Raw genomic sequence first — 15,882 nt, 5'->3', positions numbered from 1 at the left:
TCACTTAATGATTTCTAATCCACATACCGTTCACTATCACACTATGGGCCATCTGTTTGGTTTATCCACCCGTCTATACAGCTGTTCGCTCTTACCCTGTGACACTCACCACCAGTCCATTGGCCACTGCGCTAGCTGCTCCGCCGGTATGAAGCTCAGGCGCATTGCTGTCATGCTGTTAGTGCGGCTGCCGCTGGAGCTATTTTAGTATCGAGCGTTGGCAGATGAAAGCGGAGCCCAGGGCTTTGCTTTGCCTTATCTGCGCCAGGCGGGGCCAAAAAGCCATGGCACCCTTACTCTTTCGCACGGAGGGGTGGAGGAGACGGGGGACGGGGGGTAACAGCAGCCATGGTAACCTTTATCAGGAAAGTGAAAATGGGGCGTGAATAACACTGCAATAGGATTTAATCCTTGTCTGGAACAGAGCGCTGTGGAATAGGCTCTTTTCCCCCAGCTGTCTTATTAATGCTTTAGCCCTGAGACCCCCATACTGCCTCCACCCTCACCCTTCTGCCTCTGGATAAGGCTTCATATTGGAGCATTGTACATGCACATATAATCATACACATTATAACTGTAGACACTAAAACACAACAGTATATTTAAGTATAACCAGCTTTACCAAGATCATATTCATTATTGTCATTTGAAAAAAAAAGACATTATTTTAACTGTAATGTGTTTCTTTGCCGTGGTAGTATTTAATTCTTAAGAATTACTGTTATGAACATATGGTGGAAATATGCTTAATTGTGCAAAATAATTTTCATTTGCCTTATGAAATATATATTTTTTTAAAATAGAGTCTTTTTAATACGGAAGGGCCAAGCAATAATAAAAAAATAAAACCATCTCGAGATTAAAGTTAAAGAATAAAGTCATTAAATTATGAGAAAAAAGTCGTTAAATTACGAGAACAAATTCGTTAAATTACAAATTTGTTCGCATAATTTAACGACTTTTTTCTTGTAATTTAACAACTTTTTCTCGTAATTTAATGACTTTATTCTCAACATTTTATCTTGACTTTTTTCTCGAAATTTAACTTAATGACATTTTTCTCATAATTTAACGATTTTGTTCTCGCAATTTAACGAATTTTTTCTCGTAATTTAATGACTTTATTCTCAGCATTTTATCTTGACTTTTTTCTCGAAATTTAACGAGTTTTTCTTGTAATTTAATAACTTTATTCTCAACATTTTATCTCGACTTTTTTCTCGAAATTTAATGACATTTTTCTCATAATTTAACGAATTTGTTCTCGTAATTTAACGACTTTTTTCTCATAATTTAATGACTTTATTCTCAACATTTTATCTCGACTTTTTTCTTGAAATTTAACAAGTTTTTTCTTGTAATTTAATGACTTTATTCTCAACATTTTATTTTGAATTTTTTCTCGAAATTTAACAAGGTTTTTCTCGAAATTTAACAACTTTAATCTCGAGATGGTTTTATTTTTTTATTATTGCTTGGCCTTAATCCTCTTCCGTATCTTAATATTAGAATATTTTCAATATATTTAATATATTTTGCCATGAAAAGGAAGCCTATTTTTTACATTTAATTTAATTTATTTATAAAAATATGAAAAACATGGTAAAAAAATTATTTTACGAAATGAAAATATAGTGGAAAAACAACTTAATTTTACTTATGAATATATATATATATATATATATATATATATATATATATATATATATACAGCACATACACATATAGAGTCCTTATCAAAGTTGTGATCAATAGCCACCTGATTCGATCATCAACACCATCAGAGGCGAGAGAGAGAGTTATTTCAACCCACCGTTCGAAAGCACTTGCAGTATTAAAGCCCTTTCCTCTCCAAAAGAGAAGAAAATCAATGTACTTGATTGATACTAGGCTATTTCACCCATCCTCGGACTCTGTGTGTGTGGGGTGTGTGTGTGTGTGTCAGGGTGGAGGATGGATTCATTACTGTGAGACAGCAGCCTCTCTACAGCATTAGAGCATGACCAAACTAAATCACATACATCTGCTGACAGACAAACATCCCAGAATTAAGAGAGGTGCTGTATTATAGGTTGTATGCATATATAAAGAATTACCATTGTAGTATTAGGAGCAAAATGAGACCTATTCACATCCCAGCACTGAGAAACCATTTCCTCCATTTGTGTGTATTACAGTGGGACCTCTGATTGGACGACATTGTGGTACGAAAATCCCCTCTGAAATACAGTCGTCCACTGGTATCCTCTCTCTGTCCTTTCATACGGACATGGCCGTGGCCAAAGATGGCTTCTCTGCCCGCTACAACATGACTATCAAGGAGGTCAATGACAGTAAGTGTTTTTTTTTGTTTTTTTTCCTGTTGGTTTAGCTACCAATTTGAAAATGTGGTTTGCTAGTAACAAAGAAGTAGCTAAATACATTGAAGCTGTTTAAGAGGGTGTCTTTATAAAACAAACTACATATGAGGACATTCTGAGAAAACTCTGTGTGTTCCTCAGATTTCCATTGCAGTAATGCTCTTGGCATGGAGTCAGGAAAGATCAGCGATGATCAGATCTCTGCATCATCCAGTTTCTATGATGGCCGATGGTCTCCAAGACAGGCTCGACTTAACTTCGAAGACAACGCATGGACGCCCAATGAGGACAGCAACAAAGAATACATCCAGGTGAGGTTTTGCTCAGTCATGTCTTCTGCACATCCACATTAGGGAGAGACTAAGGAACAAGTTCTCGTCCCTCTTTTGCAAACTTATTTACAGTCTCTAAAAGCTTGTGAACAGACAGACAGATTTGAAATTTCTGATTCTGGCAGGATGTCATTCGGGTTAGGTGCTACACCAGGCCTACAGAATGAGACTGATTACTTTTGGTGTTACTTTAAGTGGTGTGTCGTATTTGTGTCAGGATGCTGCTGAGTTGTGGGCTTCTGGTAGAGCTCACAGCTGTTGTGTTGTGTTAACACCTGACAACGCTCTCAGGGTCCACGGCCCAGACATCCATCTTGACAAACAGCTGTCGTAAATGCCAACATGCCCGAGGAACATACTTCACCCAGACACCTCTGCTCTGTTTTGTGTGTGTGTTCAGATTGATAGGCGTCATTCTGTTTTAGGTGTATACATGTATTTGAGATTCGAGTATCATTGATATTCATCAAATCATCCAGGGTTGCAGGGTAAATTAACTGATCAAGGTACCTTAAAGAAATGCTCTGGAATGACGAAAGTATCTGTTGCATGATGTTGTTTACAATGGAAGATACTTTAGACTTGACCCCTTAGGATTTTGTTGTGTTATTTTTACTACACTTTATTTTTATTTTTGTTTGGTTTGGTTTTTATTAAAACAGGAGTCTATTTTTTAAAAAGTTTTTAAAAAGTTTAAAAAAGACAAATATTTTTCAAAATAATAGCCACAAAAAGTGAATTATGAGGAATTTTATTTTATTTTATTTTATTTTATTTTATTTTATTTTATTTTATTTTATTTTATTTTATTTTATTTTATTTTATTTTAGTTTAGTTTAGTTTAGTTTATTTTAGTTTATTTTATTTTAGTTTATTTTTTTTTTTATAAGCAAAAATCATTGTTACAGTAAGGCACTTGTAGATTTGGGTTATTATATTATATTATATTATATTATATTATATTATATTATATTATATTATATTATATTATATTATATTGTATTATATTATATTATATTATATTATATTATATTATATTATATTATATTATATTATATTATATTATATTATATTATATTATATTATATTATATTATATTATATTAAAATAGGACTATTCAGATCACTGACCTTGCCTTTGAAAATTTATATTACATTTTTCAGATCAATTTTATGACCGTGTGAAGCTGGTAACGCCGGTAATTTTCGCATAATACAGCTCCAATATATATATATATATATATTTTTTTTTTTTTTACTGAGGGATGGCATAAAATTATCTTGTGTCATAATCAACATAATTCCATAGATGCTGATGATAGAGTTTAACTTGAGCATTGAACCCATAACATCTTTTTAACATCTCATCACATCTTCTTCCGTGCTCTTTTCCCATTGTTTTTCTCCCTCTCTCTTTATTACTATTCATCAGGGACTCACTTCTCAGATGTGGTAGGCTGCATCTTTCTCTCTCTCTTTCTGGTCTCTGGGCGAATGCAGGGGTTGATGATGCACAGCCCGCTCTGATGGTAACAGCCACTTGATTGATGAGGGTCCTTTGCTAGGAATAAATAGTTAGCAGCAGTCCTGGGTTCTATTGATTTTTTTGTCTAGGTGTGTTTCTCTGTGGCCCTAAGCAGCTTTACAGAAGGTACTATATGTGTGTGTGCTTGTATCTGTGTGTGAAAGACACACCTGTCTCTCTGACAGATAACAAACGCTGCAGTTTTCCCGCTCATGTTCGGATGACATCCCGCTGAGCGGGGAGAGCCGAGGATCATGGGTAACAGCCCTCCTCTAGGACGGGAGCTGAATGCCTGATTAAAGACCTCACTGCGGTAGAGGCGTACGGGCAGAGATCATCATCATCGCGGGGGGGGGGGGGGGGGGTGGGTGGGTCCGGAGAGCAAGGGAGGGTGATAATCTTTGTGGAGAGAGGGAGAGTTGAATGAAGGTGGTTAGTATCGATCAGAGCTCAGGTGATTGATCTTAAGGCTCTGATAACACCTTCGCTGCCGCCCATGATCTGCAGGGTGGGGATGCCTCATATTCCCACAGCTCTATCCATCTTTCAGCTCTTCTCTCTATCTCATCCCTCTCTCATCTCTTCCTCTGCTGCCTTACTTATCTCCCTCCCATCACTCTCTCATCATCCCATTTTTAGTGGAGATAGCTAAGGAAACAAAAGCTAAAAGAAAGCATTTTAAAAAATGAATATAATTGGAAAAGCTGAAACTAAACCAAATGCATTTTTTATGACTCCCAAAATTAATTGAAATAAAATTAAAATGGCAAGTTCAGTCAGTTTTTACTTTGTTTAAAATTTTATAACTGGCTTCATTAAACATGAGAATACCACTAAATAACACCAGCAACACTAGATAGAGACTATTTTTTTTTATTTAATATTTAATGTTAAATGATATAATTAAACTCAATTACTTAATTTTAAAGGCACAAAAATATTAAAACTAAATTAAAATTATAAAACAAAAAGTAGATGACAACTTAATTAAAAGTATAAACTGAAAATAAAATCAAAACAAATTCAAGACTGTAAAAACCTTGGCTCATATTTTGGGTTACGGTTTTGTTCGAATCGCTTATTCTAAGCTTTAAACTCTTCAAGTAAGAAGTGTTTCATCTGGCACATCAGTTGTGAAACTGCAGACGCGACATAATCACAACCAATTCAAAGATGTTTGATAGTTAACTGTCATGTGAAGCAGGATTTTGGACCAATGAGATGTCACAGTGGGCGGGGCTAACCAGGTCAACCCGCGGAAATGGAAACCAAGCGATCGACAAAATGTCCTGTCACAGTCCCCAAATCAAGTTTTTAATGTTGTTTATATGTCATTGTGATGTTTTGATGTTTGTGAAACATTAGCAGCATTTATTAGCTGTTTGATACAGTAGTCAAGCAAAAGGCTAATCATATTAATTACTTTGTTGTGTCCGACGTTGTAAAAAGTGATATCATTGTGCAGTGTTTACCACAGTAAGTTGACCGAGTGGATCTCTGAGCTTATGCGAGTGAATGGAGGCGGGGCTAATTATCATATTCATAGATCCGCGTATAATAAATGAGGCAAGGGTGTAGTTACATTCAAGCTATTTTAAGGCATTATGATTTTTTTTTTTTTACAGGAAAAAACAATTAAATATGTAATTTTAGTGATCAAAGATGAGCTTAAAGGGATACAATTATTGACTACAGGGGGACTTTAAGACCCTAATCACAGGGGAGATTTGATTGCATTTTTACATTTTTTCCTCCTCAGGTGGACCTGCACTTCCTGAAGGTCCTGACGGGCATTGCCACCCAGGGTGCCGTCTCCAAAGAGACACACAAGTCCTACTTCGTCACCACCTTTAAACTGGAGGTCAGCACTAACGGAGAGGACTGGATGATCTACCGTTACGGCAAGAATCACAAGGTACGATCATGTGGGAATGGCATGTTTGAGAATGTGTGAGAGATAAAGCAGTCGGTGGTTCTCTCTCTTCCTGTGCTGGTTATTTATCAGAAATATTTGAAGTACTCTCACACACTGTGTGTATGAGAAAAGAACTGAAAAGTCAAGAGGTGATAATATTACTTTGTTTTACCTGTATTCTAACCAGTGTCTAGTTGCAGTGGTGGGTTAGCTGAAATGCTGATGTTACCCTCAGACTTATTAACTAGCTTAGCTCCCAAGATTTCCACAAGAAAGACTATGCTGGTCATGCATAAACCAGCCTGAACCAGCATGGAAATTCATGCCAATTTAAAACTGCAGTCCGTAAGTTTTGCCTCTTTGTCGCCATCTCTGTTTGAAACCTGCAATTGCAGTTATTTGCGGAATTATCATATTTACGTTGGTTGTGCATCGGCACGGCTCCTCAGCTCGGATGAATCTAATGTTTTGAGGAGCCACCACACCGGTGTGGATACTGTACTTCAGAATCACAGATTCTACATCTTGAAAGTATGACCAAAATAAGAATTTTCACCAGAAAATGTCATCTGAACAAGCAAGTCATATGGCAGCCAATTTTGTTCTGACTAACAGAGAAAAAAAGCATTACAATAATTCGCCATCAAAATGACACGTTTAATTATTCCAGCTGCAGTGAGAAAAGGCTATAAATGATTGGCCACCTGCAGCGTCCGGGACTTTATGTATACAGACGTGTTGTAATGACGCAAAGGCAAACTCGTATTTCCTGCAGAAACCTACCAGTACCACTTAAAAAAAAAAAAAAAAAAAAAAAAAAACATTATTACAAGCTTACCATTGTGAATCAGGCTAAGGTAAGGAAATAGTTTTGAACACTGGCTGGTTATGTGAATAATTTTTAACCAAAAAAAAAAAGTTACGGACTGCAGCTTTAGATTGCAGATGTTCTTTTGGCAGCATCTTCATGTCCAGGCTGATGGGAGAAACTAGACAGGACTCCATTACTGAGAAACCGAGTGAAAAGACAGATTTGAAGGCTTGAGTGAAAGGAAAATGAAGGGAGGTCAGAGAAAGAGTTGAATGAGAAGGTCTGTATGAAACTAATCGTCCTGTGTGGTACATGCCTCTAATCTTCATTTATTAACAAATCCCCTGGAAATCCTGTATGGAGTTGATTGCTTAAAAAGGGGAACATGTGAAAGCTCTAATGTTAGTGTGATGGTTTTGGAAGAAGCTGTAAAAAACATCAGCTGCCACTGAGAATAACCTGCCGGATACAACCCGGGGCACCACCAACTGGGTTAGGGTCTTTAGTCCTGGACCCCCCGCTGGAATAGCCTCTGGCTTTAATCTTTCTGAAAATCTCTGAGCTCAGTCCTCCCTTAATGTGCTCTGTGTTTTTACGGCTTTGGTTTCAGTCAGCTAAGCTTTGTTAAGAAGTCTCGCTGTGTCGAAATGGGAGACTCACGCCTTATGGGAGGCGTGACCATTCGGTGTCCATTTAAAATGGTACTATTAAATAATGTACTATTTATTCATGTGCCTGGATGAAATATATTTTTATGTCAGCAGCTATCTAGCAAGATGTCTCAGTCATGCAGACTAAATGCGTTCAGGCATGGCTTTTTTTAATATCGCAAATACCGAAATATAGATTAACAGGAAATAGTGTGTCGGCATTGAAATGAAAATGTAAATTTAAAATGCTTAAACAGTTTTGCATGTGAGCGTCATGTAAGTCGACTCAGAGTCAGACAGGTTATTACTTTTCAGGGCTGTGTGGTGATCGTTTGGTTTGATAGCACCGCATCAGGCTCTAATCGGTCTCAAATGATGATGCTGGAAGAGTGTGTGTCCCTGGTCCAGAAGACACTGACAGATTGTGTGTTTACGGACAAACAGGAAGAGCTGCTGAAGAGATCACTGTAGGCTGGTGGCTGATAGTCTCATTGTGTGTGTGGTGTAAGTGTGATATCAGCAGAGCTGGGCTTAATTTCTTCTCAAACTGCCTCAGCCGCTGTGGCGGTTCTTTCAGTTCACTACTAGATTACCTGCAGCACACTCATTCACTGCTAAATCAGATCTGATAAGATCACACACAAACACACACACACACACACAAACATAGCTCTGTTCCAAAACCTTCCTGTGTGCTGCGTATATAGGCGGGTACAGTATGAGGCAGCATCGTAACTGAAAGGTAACATCATAAGTGACTGATCTGAAACACTCTACACAGAAGAAAATAGTTTTTAAAAAGATATTGATCATATCATGTTGCAAATCTAACTACTAATACACTAATGAGCACAAACAGGTTATTTTAAAGGTGCCGTAGAACGTCTTTTTAAAAGATGTAATATAAGTCTAAGGTGTCCCCTGAATGTGTCTGTGAAGTTTCAACTCAAAATACCCCATAGATTTTTTTTTTTAATTCATTTTTTTAACTGCTTATTTTGGGGCATCATTATAAATGAGCCAATTTAGGCTGCGGACCCTTTAATTCTCGTGCTCTCCGCCCACGGAGCTCGCGCTTGCTTTGAACAGCATAAACAAAGTTCACACAGCTAATATAACCCCTTAAAATGGATCTTTACAAAGTGTTCGTCGTGCAACTCGTCTAATCGCGTAAGTATGGTATTTATTTGGGTGTTTACATTTGATTCTGAATGAGTTTGATGGTGCTTAGTGGCTAAAGCTAACATTACACACTGTTGGAGAGATTTATAAAGAATGAAGTTGTGTTTATGAATTATACAGACTGCAAGTGTTTAAAAATGAAAATAGCGACTGCTCTTGTCTCCATGAATACAGTAAGAAACGATGGCAACTTTAACCACATTTAACAGTACATTAGCAACATGCTTACGAAACATTTAGAAAGACAGTTTACAAATATCACTAAAAATATCATGATATCATGGATCATGTCAGTTATTATCGCTCCATCTAATCGTACATATTAATGATCATGACTGTTACATAACAGTCAGTGTTATGTTGAGATTCGCCTGTTCTTCAGAGGTCTTTTAAACAAATGAGATTTATATAAGAAGGAGGAAACAATGAAGTTTGAGACTCACTGTATGTCATTCCCATGTACTGAACTCTTGTTATTCAGCTATGCCGATTTAAATTCAATTTTCAATTCGATGGCACCTTTAAATGAGCTTGAACATTTTACATACTTTTCAGTATTTAATGAAATATAAATACACTAACATTCAAAAGTTTTGGGTCGTTTTTTTTAAAGAAATTAATACTTTTATTCAGCATGGACAGATTAATTTGATCAAAAGTAAATGCAGTTAAGACGTATAATGTGTATAATGTTACAAAATATTTCGATTTCAAGTAAACACTGTCCTTTTGAACTTTCTATTAATCGAAGAATCCTAAAAAAAATGTCAAATCACATTTTCCACAAATATATTAATAATAAGATGAGAAATGTTTCTTGAGCAGCAAATCAGCCTATTAGAATGATTTCTTAAGGATCATGTGACACTAAAGACTGGAGTAATGATGCTGTAAATTCAGCTTTGTCGTCACAGGAATAAATGATTTTTGTTTTTTAATATATTAAAAGGGTTTTAAATAGTAAAAATTAAATTTTTGTTGTATTTTTGAAATATATATATATTTTCAAATAAATGCAGTATTGGTGAGTACAAGAGACATATTTCAAAAGCATTTTAAAAAATCGTACTGACCCCAAACTTTTGAAGGGTATTGTGTGTCCCGCCATAGTGGAGTTTTTCACTGAGTGCACTGCTTTATGGGATTTCCACATCTGTGGATACATACAATGCTGCCTTAGAACATATTTATGTATATTTATACATTTTGGAACAGGTATACATATGCATAAATATTTTTTGATATCTATGATGCCTTAAAATACTGTTTTGGAGCAGAGCTACAAATTCACTTTCCATTTTATTGGAAACCACACAGAAACATATACAGCCAGTCCCACATTACCACACACTTCCTCCTGAGAGTGTATCTGATAAACCCATCAATGTAATGACAGAACTATTTTCACAAACATACTGTTTCAAATTGCACACAGGTCAAAAGGTCTCAATCCTATTTCCACTGGTGGGGAAAATGAGTGGGTCCCTCATGTAAGGTCCCACACCTGCTCCTAAGGTCAACATGACCGTTTAAAGCAGCCTGGTCATTGACCGAGATCATTATCGAGGTCTGGAAAATTCCTTGCTTGTATAACAATACCATCAAGGGGTTTGTATAGAGAGAGAGAGAGCATATGGTATGCGTGTTAACGTGTAGGATCCTGAGGCGAAGCAACCAAGAGCGCTGTCATGGGAGATGACATCAGCTCGGACTTCAAAACAGCAGCCTGACAGATTCGTCCATCTCTGTGCATTCCTCCGCTTCACATGGAGCGTGTGGATAATGGAAGACCGCTGCTAGATCCCAGGAGGAATCCTCTGCTCTTTGGGAGTATACCACTGAGGGTTTAACCTTTAGTGATGTCATAGACCAGAGAATAGATGCTCTTTGAGTCGGGTCGTCTGCATAAAGCACAGGCAGAATGTGTGACGGAAGGTGTTCAGTGAACTGAGGAAACCGTTTCACACATACTCAAACAAAAATACACAGGTACCTGTCTTTAGTGGGGTCGTGCAAATGTGGTTTTCATTCACTGTGACAAATGGTGGTTTTAGAGGAAACATTTACACCTCTGAGGGTCATAAAATATATCATCTGTTCTTCCAATTACTGTGTGTACTGATTCCAAGTTGACTTAAAGCAGCAGTGTGTCATTTGTACAATGCTATTTTCACCAAAATGGAAGCAGAATTGCAACAATTATGCATGTTTCCGATCAGGTTTCCTGAACACTCCCTAATTTGCTTATTCCCTCAACCAAAATTCTATTGGATTTTCCCAATGTCTTTTGGATTACTGCAGAACAGGGGTTCCCAAGCACATTCCTGAAGCTTTCCCAACACTGTAAGTTTCCCATGTCTCCTTAATCAAACACACATCAGCTCATTAGTTGAGACTCCAAGACCTGAAATGGATGTGTCAGACAAGGGAGACTCCAGGAATGTGTTTGGGAACCCCTGCAGCAGAAAATAATCTCTATGCCCAACAAAAGTTTATGCTCTATATCCCAACTTTTCTGAATTTTGAAGCTTAAATACGGTTACCAGAAGCTAAAAGTAGGTTACAAATGAACTATACTATGATTGCACAATTCAACATCATAATCTCTAAACTTCCAACAATTCTTTCGGTCTTCATTTAAAGTTGGAAAGTTTGATCTAGAATAGTTTGCAAGAGTGTGATTATAAATACAACAAAGCTTTACCTGTTTACCTGTTCGGCTGATGACGTTTAATGTCCCAGACAACATTTTTAGTCCCATTTAGCCACTTGTTGACAACCATTTTTCAAGACATGTAAAAGCTTACAAAATTACGAGTTGTGTATTACTGATTTATTTAATTGTGTAGAATAAAATATAAAGAAATCTTGTTAACCACAGACCTTATTTCAGGCATTTAACCAAAAAACCCATTCAAAGAAACCTATTGGGCCCTATCATGCGCCAGGCATGATGCAAGTGTTTTTTGCTAGTTTCAGCGCGATGCAGTAATCATTTTCATGTACAGCACCACATTGTTTAAATAGCAAATGCATTTGTACCCACTTGTTTGCCCATGGGCGTGCTGGTCTGAAAACAAGGTGTGTTCAGGTGTATTGTTGGCGCATTGCTATATTGAGGCAACTGAAATAGACTGCGCTATTGACCAGCTGAAACCTGGTCTAAAGTCAATGGCGCAATATTGGTTTTGTTATTTAAAAAGTGCGTTAGATATTCAGGTGCACAACACACACTCTGCTTATTACGTAAACAGAGATGCGCAGCAGCACACATACATGCCAAATATTAAAAATAGAAGGATTACAATGTAGAAGATTATTATTGTGTGCATAAAGTTAAAAATGCTCACTTGAGAAGCGTTTCCGTTTTTCCGCTTGCAAATTCTGTATTGCATTTTACGCCCAAAACACACCTATTACTCATTAAGACAACAGGGACAACCCTTTTAGACCATGTGCCAGGCGTGCCAACCATTTTTCTCATCGTTAAACTAGCAAAAGTGGATTTGGACATGACCTAAGTGCACTTGCGCCGTGCGCTTTAGACCATGCACTTAGATTGTTAAAATAGGGCCCATTGACTTTGAGACAATGGAACCATAAGTGCAAGAATGCTTATTTCCTGGTTTTAGGACTCATTTCTAGAGCAGATCGAAAGAAAAGGGCTTCTTTACTTATAGTTGTTTGTGTGCATGAAACCAGGATAGAAGAAAGTGTTGTAACAGAAATTTCCAGTGTTTTTTTTTTTTTTACTGAGACACAGTGGGAAGGTAAAGCGAAGAGGGAGGGCTTCCACATTCCAATCTCTCCAACTCAATCTCACATACAGACTGGGAATTAAGAGGAAAGCAGGAACCAAATCATCATTCTACACTTTTTCCCTCTGAACATGATTTACTCTGTCAGCCATTGTAATCCAGAAGATGAGATTCCACACTAAAGGAGCTTTTTGGAGAGAGTTTAATGTTTATATTTACAACATGTTAAATCACACTCTTGAAGTTTTTGATTCATGCTTACACTCTAAAAAATTCTGGGTTAAAAACAACCCAAATTGGGTTGAAAATGGACACACCCAACAATTGGGTTGTTTTAACCCAGCAGTTGGGTTAAATCATTGCCCAACCTGTTGGGTAGTTTTACTTAACTCAACTATTGTTTAAATATTACAGTATTGCTTCCTTAAAATGAACCCAAAATATCTTGAAAATGAACATTTATTAATATGTTTAATAAATGAACATTTTAATTTCATTTTAGATTAATTTTAAGTCAGCCATATAGTCATTTTCAAACAATAGTTGGGTTAAATAAAACTACCCAGCAGGTTGGGCAAACATTTAACCCAACTGCTGGGTTAAAACAACCCAATCGCTTTTTGCATTTTTTAGAGTGTAGTATTCGTCAAAGATATCACCAGTATTTAAAATTCATGACACATCAGAAGCCTTTCTAGACAATAAACAGCTGCACTCATATGTCATATGGCAATCAGTGAGAGGCACCAACACACCAAATTTGGCCTCAGGTATCTGAGCCCCTCATTGCTGTGCCACCAGCAGACTATCAGTCAAAACCATCTATGACACTGGAGTTTACAGCCAAGGGCTGTCAGGAGCCCGGAGCCAAACTGAATGACACCATATTGACAAAATATGACATACTAAGCTATACCTCATCTAAAGCTCTTTTAAACTCTCTAATTCTTGTATAATTATTCTACATGCAGTTTTTCTGATCTCATATTAATCAAGAGACTACATGGAATATTTGTACTTATAAAATAATTTGTCACAGGACTATTTCTGTGAGTCTCTCTCTGTGTTTCTCCTCCTCTGAGGCTGAGCCTGCACTGGCCTGCAGCCAAGTGGAGCCCGGCTGCTCTGTCAACATCTTCATCTTGGCCGTGGAGGTGTGGGAGAGAGCAGGAGAAGGGCAGAGAGAGAGAGAGAGAGAGTAATGACTCGAGCAGAGCTGTGAACGCTGACCACATTTCCCAGCGGCCCCATCAGTCTGAGAGAAAAAAAAAGTGTGGCAGCGAGCCAATGCAAAGCAGCGATAGATGGAGGGAACGAAAGACAAAAAGACAGACACAGGGAAAGATGGACAGGGCGGGGAACGCAATACCTCTTTCTTCTCCAGCGACCCCAATGCGGTCGTGTGGCTTTCTGTAACTCAGCCTGAGCAGTCAGGCATTGTGGGAGATCGTGTCCACTTTTATGCGACCATAAATTCTCTCTTCTCTTTCTGTATTATATTAACAGTGACAACGTCTCGCAGGAGGTGTGTGTGTGAGTCCTCACACTCCAACCTCAAAGAGGGTTCACTTTGGGGGTATTTATTATTTCAGTAGGCCGCCCTTGTGCCAGACATTTGAATAATTCAAACTAATTTTTAGGAACTCCTCACTGGGAACCTGCCCTGTTGGCCCCCACTGATGACCCATTTCACCTCATGAATATTCCCACACAATATACACATTTTCTTGCGCTGATGAATTTCTAAGGAGTTTTTTCAATATAACTACTCCTGGACTGTCAGACGTAATTTTTCAATAATTCATATAACTGTTAATCTACATCCGCCCTCATTGATCCGTCTGTGTGTGTGTCTAGACAGACCAGCAGCAATACGGCCATTTACCCTGTCAACAGATGCCTGTTTTTCCACAGATATATGGCACAATCCTTTTGTGTAAACAGTTAAACACATATGAGATCATTGCATGACTTGCTTTAATGACTTTATTGTCATTGTTTCATGTCAGACTTGATGTTCATCAAGAATCATGGGCACCGGTCAAGTGAACTATAAGAGTGTGAATGAAAATTGTATTTATATATATATATATATATATATATATATATATATATATATATATATATATATATATATATATATATATATATATATATATATATATATATATATATATATATATATATATAACTGCACTTCTACAGCATTTATTAATCTTTGTTAACATTTACTAATACATTATTAAAATCTCTTTAACATTAGTTAATGCACTATGAACTAACATGAACAAACAATGAACATCTGTATTTTCATTAATGTTAACAAAGATTAGTAAATACAAATGTATTACTCATGTTTAGTTCATGTTAGTTAATACATTAACTAATGTTTAACTAATGAACCTTATTGTACAGTGTTACCGTGAAATTATTATAATATAAAAATATATTAAATCTTTAATGTTAGGTGTGATTAATCATGATTAATTTCAGAAAAATGTGTGATTAAATATTTTTTACTCGATTGGCAGCACTAAAAGAGCAGGGCAGACCAGTTTTTACTGTGAATGTTCGAATATAAAAACAGTTGGTATATCTTAAGTCAGTGGTTCCCAAACTTTTTAGCTTGGAGTACCCCCTGAAGGGATTACCATCCTTCTGCGTACCCCCTCTCTTCCATTTCGACTGCAGTCACACCTTTTCCATTAAGGGACAATATTTGCCCCCTAAATTGATTTTCCAGTGCATTTTTTTTTTTTTACCTTTATTAATCATTTTATAAAATAAATAATATTTTAAATAAAAATGTTCAATAGAGAAATATGCAATGATGGTAAAACCAAGTAAAATTTTTAAATATTAAACTAAAACCGCCAGTAGGTGGCAGCAAGTCACTGTTTTTATGAGCGAGTCATCGAGTCATTCATTCAGTAACGAAGCAAGTGGCTGTGAATGAATCATTGAATCGACTCTCACGATTCGTTCAAAGCCGCAGAATTGTTCGCGAAACAGTGTGTTGTAGTTCTGCTGTGGTTTACGTTAGAACTATTATTTAAATGCAAAATACAGTAAATAGGCTACTACTGTGTTTAAAATGTACGTTTTATTTTTCGACCTGTTGTATAATAATGTCACGTTTGCAGTCATGTGGATATTTGGGAACAATTGTATTCTTGCTCATTATCAATATTAAATACAAGAACTCACACAAAGGTATGTTTTTGTATCGAAGAAAGTTTGAGTCTTAAATCGATATCAATCCACTATCTGTGTCTATATTTGTTCTTCATGCGATTAAGTGCTAAATCTATACTTTTACAAAGGTGTATTGTTGAGAACGACAGTAATTT

At 36.7% G+C, this 15,882-nt stretch overlaps 1 protein-coding gene across 2 annotated transcripts in view; it reads left to right on the top strand.

Annotated features, from left to right (window-relative positions):
* The window catches only part of nrp2b (neuropilin 2b), an 85,797-nt gene that overhangs the window by 34,128 nt on the left and 35,787 nt on the right, over window positions 1–15,882 (top strand). For both annotated transcript variants that reach the window (XM_067408734.1, XM_067408735.1), the window contains exons 5-7: window positions 2,178–2,333; window positions 2,502–2,671; window positions 5,976–6,131. In XM_067408734.1, coding sequence (XP_067264835.1) covers window positions 2,178–2,333; window positions 2,502–2,671; window positions 5,976–6,131 — 482 coding nt within the window. The remainder of the gene's footprint in view (window positions 1–2,177; window positions 2,334–2,501; window positions 2,672–5,975; window positions 6,132–15,882) is intronic.

The sequence above is a fragment of the Chanodichthys erythropterus genome, chromosome 14 (assembly GCF_024489055.1).
Source record: "Chanodichthys erythropterus isolate Z2021 chromosome 14, ASM2448905v1, whole genome shotgun sequence".
NCBI lineage: Eukaryota > Metazoa > Chordata > Actinopteri > Cypriniformes > Xenocyprididae > Chanodichthys > Chanodichthys erythropterus.
Note: the sequence above shows the minus strand (reverse complement) of the source record. Positions and strands in the feature narration are given on the sequence as shown.